At 46.2% G+C, this 18,359-nt stretch overlaps 1 protein-coding gene across 1 annotated transcript in view; it reads left to right on the forward strand.

Moving 5' to 3' along the window:
- The window catches only part of shank3b (SH3 and multiple ankyrin repeat domains 3b), a 33,720-nt gene extending 15,946 nt beyond the window's left edge, over positions 1-17,774 (forward strand). Inside the window, exons 5-28 of the mRNA XM_070853702.1 lie at positions 523-631; positions 1,408-1,559; positions 2,107-2,236; positions 2,392-2,429; positions 2,579-2,695; positions 2,855-2,932; positions 3,483-3,549; positions 3,934-4,156; positions 4,767-4,942; positions 5,085-5,198; positions 5,305-5,380; positions 6,493-6,575; positions 8,373-8,497; positions 8,632-8,764; positions 8,874-8,879; positions 9,560-9,640; positions 9,741-9,758; positions 10,803-10,933; positions 12,169-12,262; positions 12,916-13,527; positions 14,139-14,426; positions 15,102-16,407; positions 16,539-16,565; positions 17,179-17,774. Of these exons, the coding sequence (XP_070709803.1) occupies positions 523-631; positions 1,408-1,559; positions 2,107-2,236; positions 2,392-2,429; positions 2,579-2,695; positions 2,855-2,932; positions 3,483-3,549; positions 3,934-4,156; positions 4,767-4,942; positions 5,085-5,198; positions 5,305-5,380; positions 6,493-6,575; positions 8,373-8,497; positions 8,632-8,764; positions 8,874-8,879; positions 9,560-9,640; positions 9,741-9,758; positions 10,803-10,933; positions 12,169-12,262; positions 12,916-13,527; positions 14,139-14,426; positions 15,102-16,407; positions 16,539-16,565; positions 17,179-17,764 (4,770 nt within the window). The 3' untranslated portion in view covers positions 17,765-17,774. The remainder of the gene's footprint in view (positions 1-522; positions 632-1,407; positions 1,560-2,106; positions 2,237-2,391; positions 2,430-2,578; positions 2,696-2,854; positions 2,933-3,482; positions 3,550-3,933; positions 4,157-4,766; positions 4,943-5,084; positions 5,199-5,304; positions 5,381-6,492; positions 6,576-8,372; positions 8,498-8,631; positions 8,765-8,873; positions 8,880-9,559; positions 9,641-9,740; positions 9,759-10,802; positions 10,934-12,168; positions 12,263-12,915; positions 13,528-14,138; positions 14,427-15,101; positions 16,408-16,538; positions 16,566-17,178) is intronic.
- The last annotated feature ends 585 nt before the right edge of the window (positions 17,775-18,359 follow it).

The following is an 18,359-nucleotide window of genomic DNA, read 5'->3' on the forward strand; positions in this document are numbered from 1 at the left end:
ACTGGGAGAGTTTCAAACCTGAACTTTTGACTGAAGTTGCCCGCAGCGCTCCAGGTGACCTGGTTTTCTTTGAAAACGTCATGTGATCTAATCACGCCGGCGTGATCGTGGACCTCTAAGGGTTAGCAGCAGCTTATGAAGCATCAAAGACTCTAAAGGGTTTCAGGAAAATATGTGACTTCTGTGAAAATATCTGTGACTTTTGAGAATATTTGAACTTTAATTAAAAGAGAGAGAGAGGTGAGCACCAGGTGACTTTTCTGTAGAGACTCTCTGTCCGATCAGCCTCTGAAGTACCACAAAAAAATGTAATAATACTCACTAATGCATAAAAATACTCGAGGTAAACCTCACAATTGTTCACGTGTTGCACACACTTCATTTTATGGCATAAAAATTGTGTGATGAATCAGTTTAAGTGCAGCAACACATTTTGTGTTTTAAGAAGGTTGACACAATACAAACCCATTAAAAATACATGGTAATAATAATAATGTAATTGTGCTCCCACGTGTTTTCCAGGCCAACCTGAAGCGTTTCATGGAACATGTCCACCAGAAGAATGTGGAGAAGGTTTCCAAGTGGCTGGAAAAGGGCCTGGACCCCAACTTCCACGACTCCGACAGCGGGGGTGAGCAGGAACACACGTCCACACACTCAGGGAGTTGGGAGTTAGCCTAGCTTAGCATACAGGCAGCACAGGAAGTGGATGAAACTACTTGTACTACACCTCATGACTTCAAAGTGTCTCCGTCTCTGTCTTGCATCTTGTTTATTAAACATTAATGTCCTTTTGGTTTAACCACAAATAGCCGTTATATCACACACACCAGACTACATTCACAAAAACAGGGATTTTCCCTCACAGAACAGAGGAGTTGCTGTTCTACTGGCGCTTCGATCAGTTAGTTGGTTTGTGTTATTGTGTGACTTTGGTGTTTTAAAGCGTGAGTTTGGATAGTTTGTATCACACTATTCAAACCCACCAAACTCCACTGACAAAAACAGTAATTTTACTTTTACTTTGGTCTGTGAGGTAAAATTGCTGTTTTTGTCAATGGAGTTTGGTGTCTTTGAAAAGAGAGCAATAAAACAGCTTGTTTGTGGTTAAACAAAAAGGGTCTTATGGGTCGATCTCTGCAGGGATCCATATATTTCAGTGTCTAGACACTAAAATATGTAATTGTGGAGCCCTGGTTTAAAAATAGCGAAATTCTCCTTTAAATAAGTTCAGTCAAAAACACCATTATGTGGAATGTAAACACCTCCGCAGGTAATTAAAACTCACACATTCCCAGAAACAACACTGACGACCTCAGTGTCCCTCATCCTTATCTTCCAGTGATCTTATTTCTGAGCGATAATAATAATGATAATAACAACACCGTGTTTGTTGTGGTGCCTCAGAGTGTCCTCTGACTCTGGCCGTCCAGCTGGAGGAGAGCTGTGAGCTGATTAAAGTCCTTCGCAGCGGAGGAGCTCACCTGGACTTCAGGACCAGGGACGGCATCACGGCGCTGCATCGGGCCGTCCTCGTCAGGAACAGCGCTTCTCTCAGCGTAAGACCTCAAACGCACCACTGACGTACATTCAGGTTCTACAGTATTTGTATTTGCTGCTCCTGTAATGCAGTTATATGATTAATATTATTCTAAGGGGGGACATTCTGTGTAATCTTTACTTTAGCTTTTCTAAATAGCTTCTTTTTTAAATAGTTTTATTTTTAAGGAAGACAAACAGAGCTAACTGGACATGAACCCCCCACATGATGGTGAAAAATAAATAAGAACAGAAGAAAATTAAAATATAGAGGAAGAAATAAATGAATAGATTATTTAAGTTAATAAAAATAAATTTAATCATTTAAAAACACTCATTAACTTAAATGCTTAAATTAGCTATAAATTGAGTGAAGTTTGGTGACGACAAAATCTTCTTTAGTCTTGATTCGTATTTATCATCATCCTCCAATCTGTCAAACCTCCTCTGAGTACTGATCCTGATTCTGATTCTGATTCTGATCCTGGTTCCGGTTCTGGTCCTGATCCTGATTCTACTCCTGCTCCTGACTTTGGTCCTGATCCTGATCCTGATCCTGGTCCTCAGACTCTGCTGGATCTCGGAGCGTCTCCGGACTACAAGGACAGCAGAGGTCTGACTCCCCTCTATCACTCTGCCATGGTGGGCGGCGCCCCCTACTGCTGCGAGCTGCTGCTGCAGGACCACGCCACCATCGGTACGGAGGCTCACAGGGGTCAATCCGGCACCTGAGAGTGTGTGTGTGTGTGTGTGTGTGTGTGTGTGTGTGAGAGACATTACTGTACGACTACTTTCATTATTATTATTTATTGTGTGCTTCTCCACTGAAACTTCTTGTTGTCATGGTTTCAGGGATGACTGATGAGAACGGGTGGCAAGAAATCCACCAGGTGACACACACACACACACACACACACACACACACACACACACACACACACACACACACACACACACACACACACGCTTAATCAGCTAAATTACTTGCCCTATACAATAATGATTTTGTATGTGTGTGTGTGTGTGTGTGTGAGTTCAGGCGTGTCGCTTTGGTAACGTGCAGCACTTGGAGCACCTGCTGTTCTATGGCGCTGACATGAGTTCCCAGAATGCATCGGGAAACACCGCACTGCACCTCTGTGCGCTCTACAACCAGGTAACCCTCAGAAAACACTGAGCGAGAAGAGTTTAGATGTTTTCCTCCTCAGAGAGAGAGAGTGTGTGTGTGTGTGTGTGTGTGTGTGTGTGTGTGTGTGTGTGTGTGTGTACAAGTTTATTTTGGAGTTAATTAAATTAATTGCTGCTGCTTTTGCAGGACAGCTGTGCCAGAGTGCTGCTGTTCAGAGGAGCCAATAAAGACATCAAAAACTACAACAACCAGACTGCCTTTCAGGTAAAATAAGAAACTACAACAACCAGACTGCCTTTCAGGTAAAATAAAAAACTACAACAACCAGACTGCCTTTCAGGTAAAATAAGAAACTACAGCAACCAGACTGCCTTTCAGGTAAAATGAATGCTAATGGCAGGAAGCTAGCTAGATAAAGTCAACGTAACCATAGTGATGGTGATCAGTCAAAGATCTGGTATAATAATTGATCTCTTGCTGCCACCAGTGGTGCAAAAGAAATCGTAGTATTTATTTTACGCACATTTATCTCATATTCACCACCATTCATAAAAACACTCACTGCAGCACCACAGGAGGATTCATCCGCCGCTGAAAATAGTCCCCGACAGAAACAGCTCGATAAAAACAGGAAGTGGCTGTTTTTTATTAGAGGTGTTCTGAAAGGTCTCCAGACGCAGACATGTTCTTATTTTTAGTCTTTTGATAAATAAATATGATCCAGCTGTTGATTTGAATAATTCATGAGCTCTGTGTGTGTGTGTGTGTGTGTGTGTGTGTGTGTGTGTGTGTGTGTGTGTGTGTGTGTGTGTAGGTGGCGATAATCGCGGGGAACTTTGATCTGGCAGAAATCATTAAGATCCACAAAACCTCTGACGTTGGTGAGTTGGCTCAGAGTGCAAACACATTTAAATAGAGTGTGTGTGTGAGTGCACACAGAGCAGCAGCTGGTGAGGTTAACACTGTGTGTGTGTGTGTGTGTGTGTGTGTGTGTGTGTGTGTGTGTGTGTGTGTGTGTGTGTGTCTGTGTGTGTGCGTGCATGCGTGTGTGTGTGTCTGTGTGTGTGTGTGTGTGTGTGTGTGTGTGTGTGTGTGTCTGTGTGTGTGTGCGTGCATGCGTGTGTGTGTGTGTCTGTGTGTGTGTGTGTGTGTGTGTGTGTGTGTGTGTGTGTGTGTCTGTGTGTGTGTGTGTGTGTGTCTGTGTGCGTGTGTGTGTGTGTCTGTGTGTGTGTATGTGTGTGTGTGTGTGTCTGTGTGTGTCCAAGTAGTTCCCTTCAGAGAAACTCCTTCCTACACGAAGCGCCGCCGAGTCGGCGTGACCAGGTCGCCGGCAGGAAACGGGTTGTCCTCTCCGCGCTCTCTGATTCGCTCAGCCAGCGACAACGCTCTGGAAAGCCCCGCCTCCTCTCCTGGCCCCTCCCTCCAAAGCCTGGAGACGCATCACGACACGCACACACACTCGCTACGACGACACACACGCCGCCTCAGGTAGGCACATGACCCGTTACCTGTCTGTCTCTTGCTTGTCTCTTACCTGTGACCTGTCTGTCTCTTACCTGTGTCTCTTACCTGTGACCTGTCTGTCTCTTACCTGTGACCTGTCTCTCTCACTTGTCTCTTACCTGTGACCTGTCTGTCTCTTACCTGTGACCTGTCTGTCTCTCTCGCTTGTCTCTTACCGGTGACCTGTCTGTCTCTCACTTGTCTCTTACCTGTGACCTGTCTGTCTCTCTCACTTGTCTCTTACCTGTGACCTGTCTGTCTCTCGCTTGTCTCTTACTGGTGACCTGTCTGTCTCTCACTTGTCTCTTACCTGTGACCTGTCTGTCTCTCTCACTTGTCTCTGACCTGTCTGTCTCTTACCTGTGTCTGTCACCTGTCTCTTACCTGTGACCTGTCTGTCTCTTACCTGTCTCTCTCGCTTGTCTCTTACCTGTGACCTGTCTCTCTCACCTGTGACCTGTCTGTCTCTTACCTGTGTCTCTTACATGTGACCTGTCTGTCTCTCGCCTCTCTCACCCATCTGTCTCTTACATGTCTGTACCTGTAACCCGTCTGTCTCTTGGCTGTCTCTCACCTGTGACCTGTCTGTCTGCAGCCCGAGCGGCGGGGGCCATGTGGAGACCAGCCCCCCCGCCTCCCCTCCGCCGACCCCCCAGATGAGGAAGAGGAGGCTGTACAGCGCCGTGCCAGGACGCACCTTCATCGCCACCCGCTCCCACGTCCCCCAGGGGGCCGGAGAGATCCAGCTGCACCGAGGAGAGAGGGTCAAAGGTCGGAGAGCGGGGGCCGTCGTCATAGCAGCAGCATGCTGTGAGTGTACCTGTGCGTCTCCGTGGTAACGCCGCTGTGTGTGTGTGTGTGTGTGTGTGTGTGTGTGTGTGTGTGTGTGTGTGTGTGTGTTGTGGATCCACAGTTCTGTCCATCGGTGAAGGAGGATTCTGGGAAGGAAGTGTGAAAGGACGAACTGGCTGGTTTCCTGCCGACTGCGTGGAAGAAGTCCAGATGAGACAATACGACCCCCGACTGGGTAAAACATCACACCTGTCACACCTGTACACACCCGTACACACACACACACACACACACACAGGTGTTTAACACGCTACACCGAACGCTCCGTGTGTGTGTTTCAGAGACGAGGGAGGACCGCACCAAGAGACTGTTCAGACATTACACTGTAGGATCCTATGACAACTACACCTCCTACAGGTAGTATGACGTCACTACAGGTGCTCACCACTGGTGCACGAATGATTAATGTACTAAGAGTGTGTTCTTTTTAATCACTAACAATATCCTTAATATTTATGAGAAATATATTAGTAATACAATCAAATGGTGTCAGTATAACTATATAATATAAAATATAATAAAAACATACTTCCAGCTAAAACATGTTTGGACCAAAGTGTATTTTGATAAAAGTACAGCATTAGTAAAAAAAAACAAGCAGTACACTTAATTGTATCACAGCATGTCTTTAATAGCACTAATAATATATCATTAGCATATTAAGTTAATTGTTGTTACACTGAAAATAAGACTTTTACTACATTAATCATACGAGCACATGGAAGTATACTAATTATACTTAAATTATTTGTACTTGAGTATATTTTTTTACCTGGGTTCTGACACAGGACACATTTTTATATGTGGATCCCTACAGAGAGAGACCTGGAAGATCCTTTTGGTTTAACCACGAACAGCCGTTATATCGCTCTCTGCACACACACCAGACTCCATTCACAAAAACAGGGATTTTAGAGAACAGACCAAAGTAAAAGTAAAATTACTGTTTTTCTCAATGGAATTTGGTTGGTTTGAATAGTGTGATACAATCTATCCAAACTAAGGCTTTAAAACACCAAAGTCACACAATAACACAAACTAACTAACCGATCAGTAGACCAGCAGCTCCTGTGTCCTGTGAGGTTAAATCCCTGTTTTAGTGAATGTAGTCTGGTGTGTGTGCTGTTTGTGGTTAAACCAAAAGGATCTTCCAGGTCTCTCTCTGTAGGGATCCTTTCCATGATGCTGTCACACACTTAGAATAACACTCTGAGCCTGTCAGTGGATCAAACAAGCTCTTTTAGTGGACCTACTGTGATCAGGTGCAGTTGTCCCAAAGGATTACATGGCAGCCATTACAGCCTGGCTGAGGTGATCTACTGGACCAGTTCCAACACTTTTTCTACCTCATTCAACACTTTCATTTAGACACCAGGATGTGCAGAAATGGGACCCAGGTTTGAAAATACTCACAAGAAGAGAAAATATAGTGATGAATGTATGTTTAATGTTTCCTGTGTGTGTGTTAGTGACTATGTGATCGAGGAGAAGACGGCCGTGCTGCAGAAGAGAGAGAGCGAAGGATTCGGCTTCGTCCTCAGAGGAGCTAAAGGTAGAAATGGATGGATGGATGGATGAAGTGGTGGGTGTAAAAAAAAAAAAAACTACAGATATTTAAAACGGAGCAAAGTCTTCAGAGGAAGAGCAGCGAGCTTTAAAACTCCTCGCTGTGTTGTTTCATAATAACTACAGAGTCCACGGAGGCTCATCCAGCGACGCCCCTCCGTCCTCTCTGGGTTAGAAACATTATTAACAGGGACTTTGGTACCCGTTACTCTAAAAACCAGCAGTGGAAAACAGATGCAGTTCGCTGTTTTCCTTTGATATGTGTGAACAGGGGAGACCGGGGCCTGCTGTCACGCTTTCAGCTCTCATGCGAGCAGTCGTTCCTCCATTAGAGGGAAGCTGAAGGTCTTTCCCTTTAATCCTTTTAACCGCAGGCTGTTTTTAAACATGTTAGCAAGTTTGGATCTAAACTAGCTGCATCACATGTAGTATGAGGATTAAAAGCAGCGTTTTCTGTTCTTACCGGAGCCGCTTCCTCAAATAAACTCTAGATAATCTCTAGAGAATCTGGTGTGGACTTTCACACATGTAGCCACAACCACTACTGATGCAGGAGGCAGGACGTGATGCTAAAAGTACGCCGAGGTTGTAATTCAGCGTTTTTAAGCACTCAAGATCAAAACGGTTATGTGGGAGATACTCTTTTAGTGTATGGGAGGTGTCAGGAATATAAAGTTTGATGTAACATAACTAAATAAATAAATAATGGCTTCAGGTCGTCATGGTTACACCGGAGAGAAGTGCCAGTTAAAGATGGTTCTGCTCCTATTTTTTCCAAATGTTCCTTTAATGAGTTCCTTAGTGTTTCTCCTCCTGATAATCTAACGCTCCTGTAGGTTAATAGATAGTTACGTCACTTATTTAAGGAGCGCTCAGTTATTTTCTCCCACCTCACACCTGTTCGTGGCAGAGATGTCAATCAGGAATAAAATATTCCTGACAGGAGAGTAAAGGAGCTGTCAATCAAACACAGTCTGTGCAGGCCCACACACTCCTGACGAGAAGCAGTCAGATCACCTGTGTGGGAGGACCAAAGTTAAATCTTGTTGGACAGAAACGTCTTTAAATTTGCCAGTTTTGAAATTAGGTTGCAGTTAAAGGGTGATTCCTGTGTTTTTAAACTAATAATTGACAAAGACAACTGCACTTGATCACAGTAGGTTTGTTTTAGCCACTGACAGGCTCAGATTGTTATTCTAAGTGTCTGCATATAACGGCTGTTTGTGGTTAAACCAAAAGGATCTTCCAGGTCTCTCTCTGTGGGGATCCTTTCCATAATGCTGTCACACACACCAGACTCCATTGACAAAAACAGTAATTTTAACTCGCTGAACACAGGAGATGCTGATCTACCTCTGTCTCGATTGATTAGTTTGCTTACGTTATCGTGTCACTTTGATGTTTTAAAGGCGAGTCAGAGGCGAGATTTAGAGGCAAAAATTCAGATCTGAACTAAACCCTTAAAACACCAAAGTCCTGTGTCCTGTGAACTAAAATTACAGTTTTTGTAAATGGAGTCTGGTGGAATTTTTTAATACACAAACGTGACATACTGTGCATCTTTCAGTGGGATTAAACTGAGACATCTGCACCAAGAAATGAGCTACTGGACCAATTCCAACACTTTTTGTGCTTAAAACTCATTTAGACATAAAAATATGCAAAACAAACAAAAGGCCCAGTGTAAAAACAACGGAATGACCCTTTAAGAGCAAAGAGAACACGTTTGGTTTGTTCTATAAACACGTTTTCTCTTTGTCTTCTTTCTCTCTGCCTCTTCCAGCTGAAACCCCCATCGAGGAGTTCGCCCCGACCCCGGCGTTCCCCGCCCTGCAGTACCTGGAGTCGGTCGACCAGGGGGGCGTGGCCTGGAGGGCGGGGCTACGGACCGGAGACTTCCTCATAGAGGTGGCGCCTGTTCTCCGACGTGTGGCATCATTAGATCTCTGCTGGGGACGCCTACAGCTCTATGACACACCTTCACCTGTCTGTCTGTCTGTCTGTCTGTCTGTCTGTCTGTCTGTCTGTCTGTCTGTCTCCAGGTGAACGGCGCCGACGTGGTGAAGGTGGGTCACCGGCAGGTCGTCTCCCTGATCCGACAGGGGGGAAGTCGGCTGCTGATGAAGGTCGTGTCTGTTTCCAGAAAATCTGAATCCAACCTGGTCAGGAAGAAAGGTGCAGCTGCTCACTTACTGATTCAACACCTCCCGTTTTATCGCTTCGTCTCTGAATTTAATCTCAACACCAAGTTTTACTAAACGTGTTTCACATTTAGCGTCGAGAGTAACAGGTCAGTTTAGCTGATAGGTAAGAGACGTTCCTATTAGTACTGGGAAAATATAATAATAATAATAATAATAATAATAATAATGCTATATGATCATTATGGATGAAACCATAACCACAAAAGTTATTGTAAAATATTCTTATGATTTCTTAAAATTCTTTCAGTAACTTTTAAAGCAAAAATAGAGAAAAATTTCATGAATTCAAGAATTTCCATGACCTATAAATGTAACGTGACATACAGGGAAAAAACCCTATCTTTCTCTAATCTACTCGTCCTTTAATTATCATTTTATAACCCAAACTTTCCAGGCACTGAATTAGCTTTAGTTTTAAAATCGACTGGAAGGACAGAAGATCGCTAACGTTAGAAATGGGCGCTAAAGAGCTTGTGTGACACCAGAAACGAGATGAAAATGACTAACTTTACAGAAAATATTAGTTTGGTGAGAAAAAATATACGTATATTTCTAAATAAAACCCACAAAATTCCCTGATTTTCCGTGATTTGTCCAAGGAATTATTAAATCCCACAGTGTCTGTGTCTGGAAAAGACTTCATTTCAGACTATTAAAGAAAATGTGATTGTCACTAAACGACCAAACTCCACCTGAAGCCCACTGTTTTTGTTTCCTCTGCTTGCTCTCTTGTCCATCTGTGATCTGATTGGTTCTCCTCTTGTAGCCCCGCCCCCTCCAAAACGAGCCCCCAGCACCTCGTTGACGCTGCGATCCAAGTCCATGACCGCCGACCTGGAGGAGATAGGTAAAGCAAACACACACACACACACACACACACACACACACAGTGCAGAGTTCAGTCAGACCGTAGGAGTGTGTGTCGTTGACCTTTGCTCTGTCTGCAGCCAGGAGGAGACGCATCGGTGAGTCACGTGACCTGATGGTCGCCGCCGTCGTCATCGTCGTCGTTTTTTGTGGCTTTTGTTCCGTTGGTTGTGATGTCACACTGCACTGACGATGATGATGCTCTCATGGCATGATGTCACACGGGTGTTTCAGTGATGTCATGGTGTTCCTGTGATGTAACAGTCAGGGCCATAGGGAACTCGTTCAGTACTCGGATTACTGCAGTAAAAATACTCTGATACCAGTAAAAGTATCGAGGCCTGATCGCGTCCACGCTAATTAACGCTTTAAAACCCGGCAGAGGCACGGCGGCGCTGAAGTCACCCACCAGATCTATTTCTGACGGACGCCACGTCAAGCAAACGGGAAAGAGAATCTGCTCACTTTTCAAAATAAAAGCCCCCGTGCAGACTCTCAGTGGTACATTCCAGCAGCACATCAGTATTCTTCTCTGCAGCTTGTCTGTTTCTCCATCAACCCATCGATTGATTGGTAATAGTAGTAATAGTAATAATGAGAAATGTCCTCACAAATAATTAGAAACATTCACAGGAACAGCAGCTGGATACATGAAGTGATTTTACAAATAAGAACGGACTCAAACGATTCTCACAATAGTTGCAGATGAACTGATAATCGAATTATTATCATAAGAAAACATTTATTCTCTAAACTGTTCATGTGTTTTGTTTGTAAGAATAAATGTAATGAAGTAGAAGCAGAAGTACAGAATGGGAGTTAATGCCCTTCATTACTTGGACTCATTTTAAATCTCAGATTTAGTTTGATGCTTCCTCTCACTAGTTTCTCAAATGTTACACACCCTGACTTTAAAACTCAAACAAAAAAAAGATGCTTTGAACACATTTAGTTACTTTAGTCTGTGTTTAGTGTTAAAGCGTGCCTACGGCCTGCTGACTGACGTCACTGTGTTGTGATCTTTACCAAAGCTGCCGTGTTGTCGTTGTTAATGTGGTGGTGATGTGATGTCATGAGGCGCCGGTTCAGTATTTTGTCTGGTTTGTTTATTTTGTCTTTATCGTGTCCCCCCCCCCCTCCAGAGAAACTGGACGAGATGTTGGCCGGGGGTCAACCGGAGGTCGTTCTAAGGGGCCGTCCATCAGACGACTTCAGAGCAGCAACGGTGAAACAGAGACCGACGAGCCGCCGCATCACACAGGCTGAGATTAACGTAAGTACTTGAAGGAGACATCTGGTCTTTACAAAGCTGGGCCTGGTTTACACATGTCCTGGTGTCTAAGTGACTGATAGGTAGCTGAAGGATCCCTACAGAGAGAGACCTGGAAGATCCTTTTGGTTTAACCACAAACAGCCGTTATATCGCTCTCTGCACACACACCAGACTACATTCACTAAAACAGGGATTTTAGAGAACAGACCAAAGTAAAAGTAAAATTACTGTTTTTCTCAATGGAATTTGGTTGGTTTGAATAGTGTGATACAATCTATCCAAACTAAGGCTTTAAAACACCAAAGTCACACAATACCACAAACTAACTTACTGATCAGTAGACCAGCAGCTCCTGTGTTCTGTGAGCTAAAATCCCTGTTTTAGTGAATGTAGTCTGGTGTGTGTGCTGTTTGTGGTTAAACCAAAAGGATCTTCCAGGTCTCTCTCTGTAGGGATCCTTTCCATGATGCTGTCACACACTTAGAATAACACTCTGAGCCTGTCAGTGGATCAAACAAGCTCTTTTAGTGGACCTACTGTGATCAGGTGCAGTTGTCCCAAAGCATTAAACTACAACCATTTAACTTATCAGTCATTTAGACACCAAAATGTGAATAAAAAAATTAGGGCCCTGGTTTAAAAATGCTGGAATTACCCTCTTATGGTCATAAACAGACTCATCATAACACTCAAAGTTAGACAGGTGTCTGTGACTCACAGACGTGTCGTCTAAAGATTTTTAGAGGGAAACTTCTGCGTCTCAAACCCACACATGTAATTTCTGCCCAGGAGGGGTCGCAGGATGAATTTGAGGGTCCTGAGATGATTCACAGGAGAGAAACCAGAAAAAACACATCACTGCTGCACAAATTAGGTTTATTTTCTCTGACTCTCATCCAGTGTTTGCCTTCTTTTAACGAGACGCCGACTAATTTTACCTCTTCTGGCTTCTAAAATGAAAGAAAAACCCAACTTAGTTTGAAGCAGTCACACAGCAGCAGTTAACTAGAGCTACCACATGGACACAACGAGAGCTGTGATTGGTCGGCTTGTTTTGTAGTTTTCACCTGCAAGTTTCTGACACGTTTCATTATAAGGACGTTCTTTTTTGGGTCGAGCAGCTCACAGAACGCAGTTTCAACATGATTTTCATTACAAATCAGAGTGAAGAGTCTGACTTTTTTCAACTAAATATATATAAATATGTGTGTGTGTGTGTGTGTGTGTGTGTGTAGTCCTTGTTTGAGCGTCAGGGTCTGGTGCCCCCCTCAGCTCCAGAGAAGAGCACCATGGCTTTACCCCGAGGAATGTCCAGGACCAAGAGCTTCGGTGAGAAACACACACACACACACACACACACACACCTTATTATACGTACAAAAATATTAGCATTGACAGAAGTGGAGGAAGGACTCAGATCTTGAATGACCCATTTCAGATTAGTATCATCATTATTGGAATATAATTACTGATCCATTTATGTCTTTATCACTTTAATGTTGGAGCCGCTCAATGTGGAGCTCATTTAACGGCTTTATATACTATTTAAAGTGTGTGACAGCATGATGGAAAGGATCCCTACAGAGAGAGACCTGGAAGATCCTTTTGGTTTAACCACAAACAGCACACACACCAGACTACATTCACTAAAACAGGGATTTTAGAGAACAGAACGGAAGTGTTAGTTTTGATCTTTACTAAAACACCAAAGTGACTTCTGTCTTTGTGTCCTAGGCTAAAACCCCTGTTTTAGTGAATGTAGTCTGGTGTGTGTGCTGTTTGTGGTTAAACCAAAAGGATCTTCCAGGTCTCTCTCTGTAGGGATCCTTTCCAAATTTGTGCTCTTTGTGTGTGTTATTGTGTGAATTTGGTGTTTCAAGACGTTAGTTTAGATACGACACAATATTTGTGTATGTAAAAAATAGGGTCCAGGTTTAAAAACACCAGAATTGCCCTTAATGTCTCCATGGTAACCACGGCAGGCACACCTGAGGACGACAGGATCTCGGCTCTGATCAATGAAAGTCGGTTTCCACGCAGCTCCTCGCTGACGGACAGCTTCATCCCTCCTCCTCCTCAGACGGCGCCACCCCCTCCTCCCTCCGCCACCTCCACGTCCTCGATATTCATCCTCGACTCCGGCCCGCCGCCCTCCTTCCTCCCCCCTCCTCCCCCGGCCAGAGGGGAGGGGCTAACCCGCTCCAGCTTCAAGCCGGGGGCGGAGCCGAGGCTCCAGGAGCTCTCCGACTCGCCAACGAGGAGCCACGCCCACGCCGAGCGGCAGAGGAAAGCGAGGTCGATGATCATTCTGCAGGATACGCCGCCGCCGCTGCAGCCCCCTGACGCCCACGCTGCCGCCACGCACACGCTGCACACTGCCACGCACACCGCCACGCACACGCTTCACACCGCCACACACACCTCAACGCTGTCTCTCCACAGCACGAGCCCTGCCCTCGGTCACTCACCGCTGTCACGCCGCCGGGGACGACCAATAGAAAACCCTTATGCTAACGTGGGACAGCAGGCTCCGCCCTCCAAGCCGCAGAGGAGGAAGTCACCTTTGTTGAAACAACTTCCTGTAGAGGAGCAGGGTTAGGATCATTCTAACCGGTTGTTTTCCGATTTCTGTGGAGCTTTTTTGTGTCTAATTTCCTGAGTGCATGATGGGAAATTTTGAGCACATAAATTATATTTTGAAGGGAAATTAGTGAGTCAAAAAAAAAACATATTAAAGACCACGGACTGTATATAATAAATGGGCGTCGTCATTGTGATGTCACTTGTTTGGCTTCACGGGCGTCACCATCTTGGTTTCATGGTTGTCGCCATTTTAGTTTATGGCCTTGGTGTACATACTGTTCTCTCAATGCTTCCCTCATTATCGACTAATGTTCAGCCAATCAGAAATCACAGCCTCTATTTTTGTCATTGGCTCAAACTGTAGCTCAGTGTAACTTTGGAAGCACAAAAAACTGGATTTGAGAGTAAAACTGAGGGAGAGAGGTTATTATTCTGTGCCAGCGGGGATAATAGATAACAAGTAAGTCAATTTATTGGATACAGAATTGATTTTTGTTTGCTTCTTCAAAATAATAAAGATGTGCTTGCGATTGTCCCATTATGTGCTCAGAGCTGAGGCAAAAATACAGACTCCTAATCGTCACTCCACCAGTCTGACTCCATATTTTTTTTGTTTTTACAGGACTTGGAATCAAAGATCACGACCCGACCAAATTAGAGCCACCCTCCAGCCCCAGTAGGGCGGAGCTGTACCAGCAGCAGGTTCTGTCAGAGCGCGCTCGGGTTCAGGGCCGCAGGTCGTCTCTCTTCCTGTCTGTGGAGGGCTCCGGGTCAGACAACCAGGTGCCACCCCTCCTGACTCAGAGCCATTCCATGGACGACCTCGGCGAGCTTCCCCCTCCGGCCCCAGTCCTGTCGCCCTCGCCAACGCCTCACACTTTCCTCCACCCACTGACGGGAAAACCTCTAGGTCAGTCTGACACCACAATCTTATGTGATAACTTCTTTATTCTTAGATAATAAGACAGCATCCTCACTCTCAGCACTACCTTGTTACAGTGATGTTTCAGGTGTCTCTTGTAGATATCCTCCTGCAATAAGTGGTCAGGATGGCAGGTGGTGGTGACTCTGGCTTGTATTCTGTAAAATCAAAGATATCAATGGGTGCTAAGGTATCAAATTCTGATTATTTTAATGAACCTAAATAGGATTATTTCTGCTTTTCCTTTCCTTTGACAGTCACTGAAGGATAAAGCTATATGTCATCAGCATAGAAAAAAGAAAAGAAATGCTATGATTTCATATAATTCAGCAAAGACAAAGCATGTAAATACAAATTAGAAGGGGGCCACAACCACGAGGTACTCCACATAATAGAAGGGGTCCTAGAACAGAACCTTGAACTACCCTACAAAATAGGAGACCTAGGACAGTGCCTTGAGGTACTCCACACAATAAAAGGGAACCTTGGACAGAGCCGTTTGGTACTTCACAGTTTGAGGGGCAGAAGACAGTAAGCAACAGTAAATTATCAGTTGTCAAGGTAATACAAACCCTCTCAAGAGCAGTTTTCAACAATGTAAGGAAGCATGCAAATCCATCCATACTGACGCTTTCCACCTTAAATCTCCTCTTCTCTCCTCAGACCCCTCATCTCCACTTGCCCTTGCTCTTGCTGCACGAGAACGAGCGCTCACTGCTCGTACGCCGAGCCCCGAGCCTCGACTAAAACACGCATCTGCCTCCACCACGCCCATCCCCACCCCGGCCGCCAGCCCCGAGGGCAGACACAAGCGCACCCCTATCACCACCCCGCAGAGCAGCCCCGAGCCGCGCTCCAAACGCACCACCCCTCAGACTAGCCCCGAGCAGCGAACCAAGCGCACCACTCCCCAGACCAGTCCTGAGCTGAGGCATAAACGCATAACCCCGCCCTTGTTCCCTGATGGACAGGTGGAGCGTCCAGAAACAGAGGGAGGAGTGACATCACCTGCTGGCCCCTCCCCTGAGCGCTGGAGACCCACCCCCTTGCCACCGCTGGCCAATGAGAGTCACGCTGCTCTGATTGACAGGCGAAGAAGCCTCACAGTGGGAAGCTCAGAAGAGGAGGGCGGGGCTTACACAGTTACACTCCCGCCGGCCTTGTTATCATCCAGTGATGAGGAAACTAGGGAGGAGCTCCGCAGAATTGGCCTGATAGCTCCACCCCCTGGCTTCTCAAGTATCCCCGCCCCTCCTCCCCCATCCTCTCTCACCTTGTTGCCACGGCGTGGTGGGGAGGGAGGGGGAGGAGAGAGTGGCCCCGACTCCCTGGGCAGACGAGGAGATGAGGAGGAAGGAGGTGACGAACGGCTCCTCGACAGCTCCTCCTCTCCCAGCTCGCTCCCTCCCTCCATCACCTTGGCCTCCCCTCCAGCTCCACCCTCCCCCTCCTCCCCTCCTGCTGCTCACCCTTCCCCATCCTCCCCCGCAACCTCTCCGATTGCTCTTAAGCCACGCCTTCGGTCACCTATCGGTCGGGGTCGCTCTGTGCTCCGGGACCCGCTGCTGAAGCAGTCGTCAGACAGTGAGCTCCTCCCATCTGCTGCATCCTCTTCCTCCCCCTCCTCCCCACTCTGTTCCTCCCCCACCGGTGGCGGCGGTCGGCAGCCACGCTATCTGTTCCAGAGGAGGTCCAAGCTGTGGGGGGGTGGGGACGACCGCGGGGATGAGCGACGGGGCCTCAGCCCGGAGGAAGGGGGAAGCCGTCCGGCAGCACTGGGAGGTCAGGGGTCGGGGTCAGCCGTGGATCTGACCAGCCGGTCGGCATCGGCACTGGAGCTGAGCGGCAGGGCGGGGTCCGGACTGGATCTTGCAAATCGGCTACAGTTGCTCAACAAAGACAGTCACTCTCTGGGGGAGGAGCCGAGTCCACTCGATCCGGGCCGGAGGTCACCTGTAGGAGGCGCCAGGTACATCAATCTGCCTTCTGTTGTTGGTACAGCGGTACTACTGCCCTGATAGGACTAGTGTGTGTGTGTGTGTGTGTGTGTGTGTGTGTGTGTGTGTGTTGTAACAGAATCTGTCGTTTGTGTTGTTCCAGATGTGTGGACAGCGGAGAGAGTAAATCGTAGGTTTTTATCTCTGGTAAACACTTCTCGTTATCGCAAAGAGACGATCGTCATTTGCTAACAGCTAACTAACATGCACCTTCCTTGCAGATGACTACTAAACTACTAAATGTCTGAAATTACCGTCCCGTCCGTCTTGTGAACAAAGGCTTGGAGCTGACCATTTGCTAAACCGTAACAAGGCCTTTCAAGCTGTGTATTTCTTAATATATGGTATGCATGGTCCTCACAGAGTAAACAAAAAGAATCTTCTGTGATATAACCTTAAAATATTAGCATACCCAACTAACTACCTTACAACCTACAGTAGTGCCTTTTAAGGCGAAGAGTTAGCTTAGCATTAGCTCGCACAAATATTTTGATGCCTGCCCAGGTCAGCTCTGTAGTAACGTGTCCAAACAGGGTTACATCATGACCTGACATATTTTCTCATAATGCTGTTGGTTGTTAGTTGTTAATGTGCCGCAATCATGTTAAACTGCACGTGCCTCGTAACAATGGAGAGTTTAATGGGCATAGCAACAGTAACTAAGGCTTAATGCTAACTTCCTGTAGATAAACCAACTGATACCTGACGTTTGTGTCATGATTATATTGTTTAATGTGTTCCAGGTTATTCTCCAGTCTTGGTGAACTCCACACCATCTCCCAGCGAGGATTTGGAGCCAGCTACACAGTCCGACCAGGAAGCCGCTACCCCGTCACCCGCCGGAGCCCCTCCCCGTCTCCCTCCCCATCTGACAGGTCAATAGGGCTCCCCTCCACGTGCTCTGAAAGGCCAGATCTGAGCTCAGGTCGCGGTCTAACCATCCTGAAGTCGTCCAGTCTCAGTCTCCCCTCAGAACCAAAGGAGGTTCGGTTTGTGATGCGGAGTGCCAGCGCACGAACCCGGTCCCGTTCACCCTCACCTTCGCCCCACGCCTCTCCCTGCCCCTCTCCGGTCCTCAGCGGGCCCCTGTTGGCCCTTCGGCCATGGAGGCAGCGGCCCCTCAACCTGTGGAATAAATACGACGTGGGCGACTGGCTGGAGAGCGTGGGCCTGGCCGAACACCGCCAGCGCTTCCAGGAGCACGAGATCGAAGGCTCCCATCTCCCCGCCCTCACCAAAGACGACTACGTGGAGCTGGGCGTCACCAGACTGGGACACCGAATCAACATCGAGAGGGCACTCAGACAGCTGCTGGATGGTTCCACTTGACCCCTCACCTGACCGCTAACCTCTAGACATCCTGAACTGTGACCTCATAACCCCTGACCTCTGGTCAGACACTAGGCCATCTCTTTGACTAGGATATCTTAGCAGTGACTGAATCTTTAGACCTTTTTACCAACGTGGAGCTCAGCTCTCTGAGTGATCTCGGTGACATTTTGGCTTATCAGCTCTTTGATCAGCCCCAAAAACATCCATAGCACCCAGGTCTGTGTCCAGTTTAAGACAATCGAGATTGTTAATACTGTAAAAACCCTCAACCAAATTTGGGTTTGATCATTATTAACAAAAACATGCCATATATGTTCCAATATAGTCGACAGTTTCAAAAACAGCAATTCATGATGATAATCAACCTTTTTTACCTTCAAAATGCAGAAAGACTAAAACATGATTGAATAATTCATTAATTAATAATTACATCAAAATAAAACCCAATATTCACCCTTAATTACTTTAACTAATTAAACTTTGATCAACAACCTCCGAAACCTGTGAAAAAAGAGTAGCAAGCAAATTTAAGATGAAGCTGTAAGCAGTGAAGTTTTGACATGTTTCCCTAAAAAAAGACTAGAATTGATGG

This window comes from Pempheris klunzingeri, chromosome 22 (genome assembly GCF_042242105.1).
Source record: "Pempheris klunzingeri isolate RE-2024b chromosome 22, fPemKlu1.hap1, whole genome shotgun sequence".
Lineage (NCBI taxonomy): Eukaryota > Metazoa > Chordata > Actinopteri > Acropomatiformes > Pempheridae > Pempheris > Pempheris klunzingeri.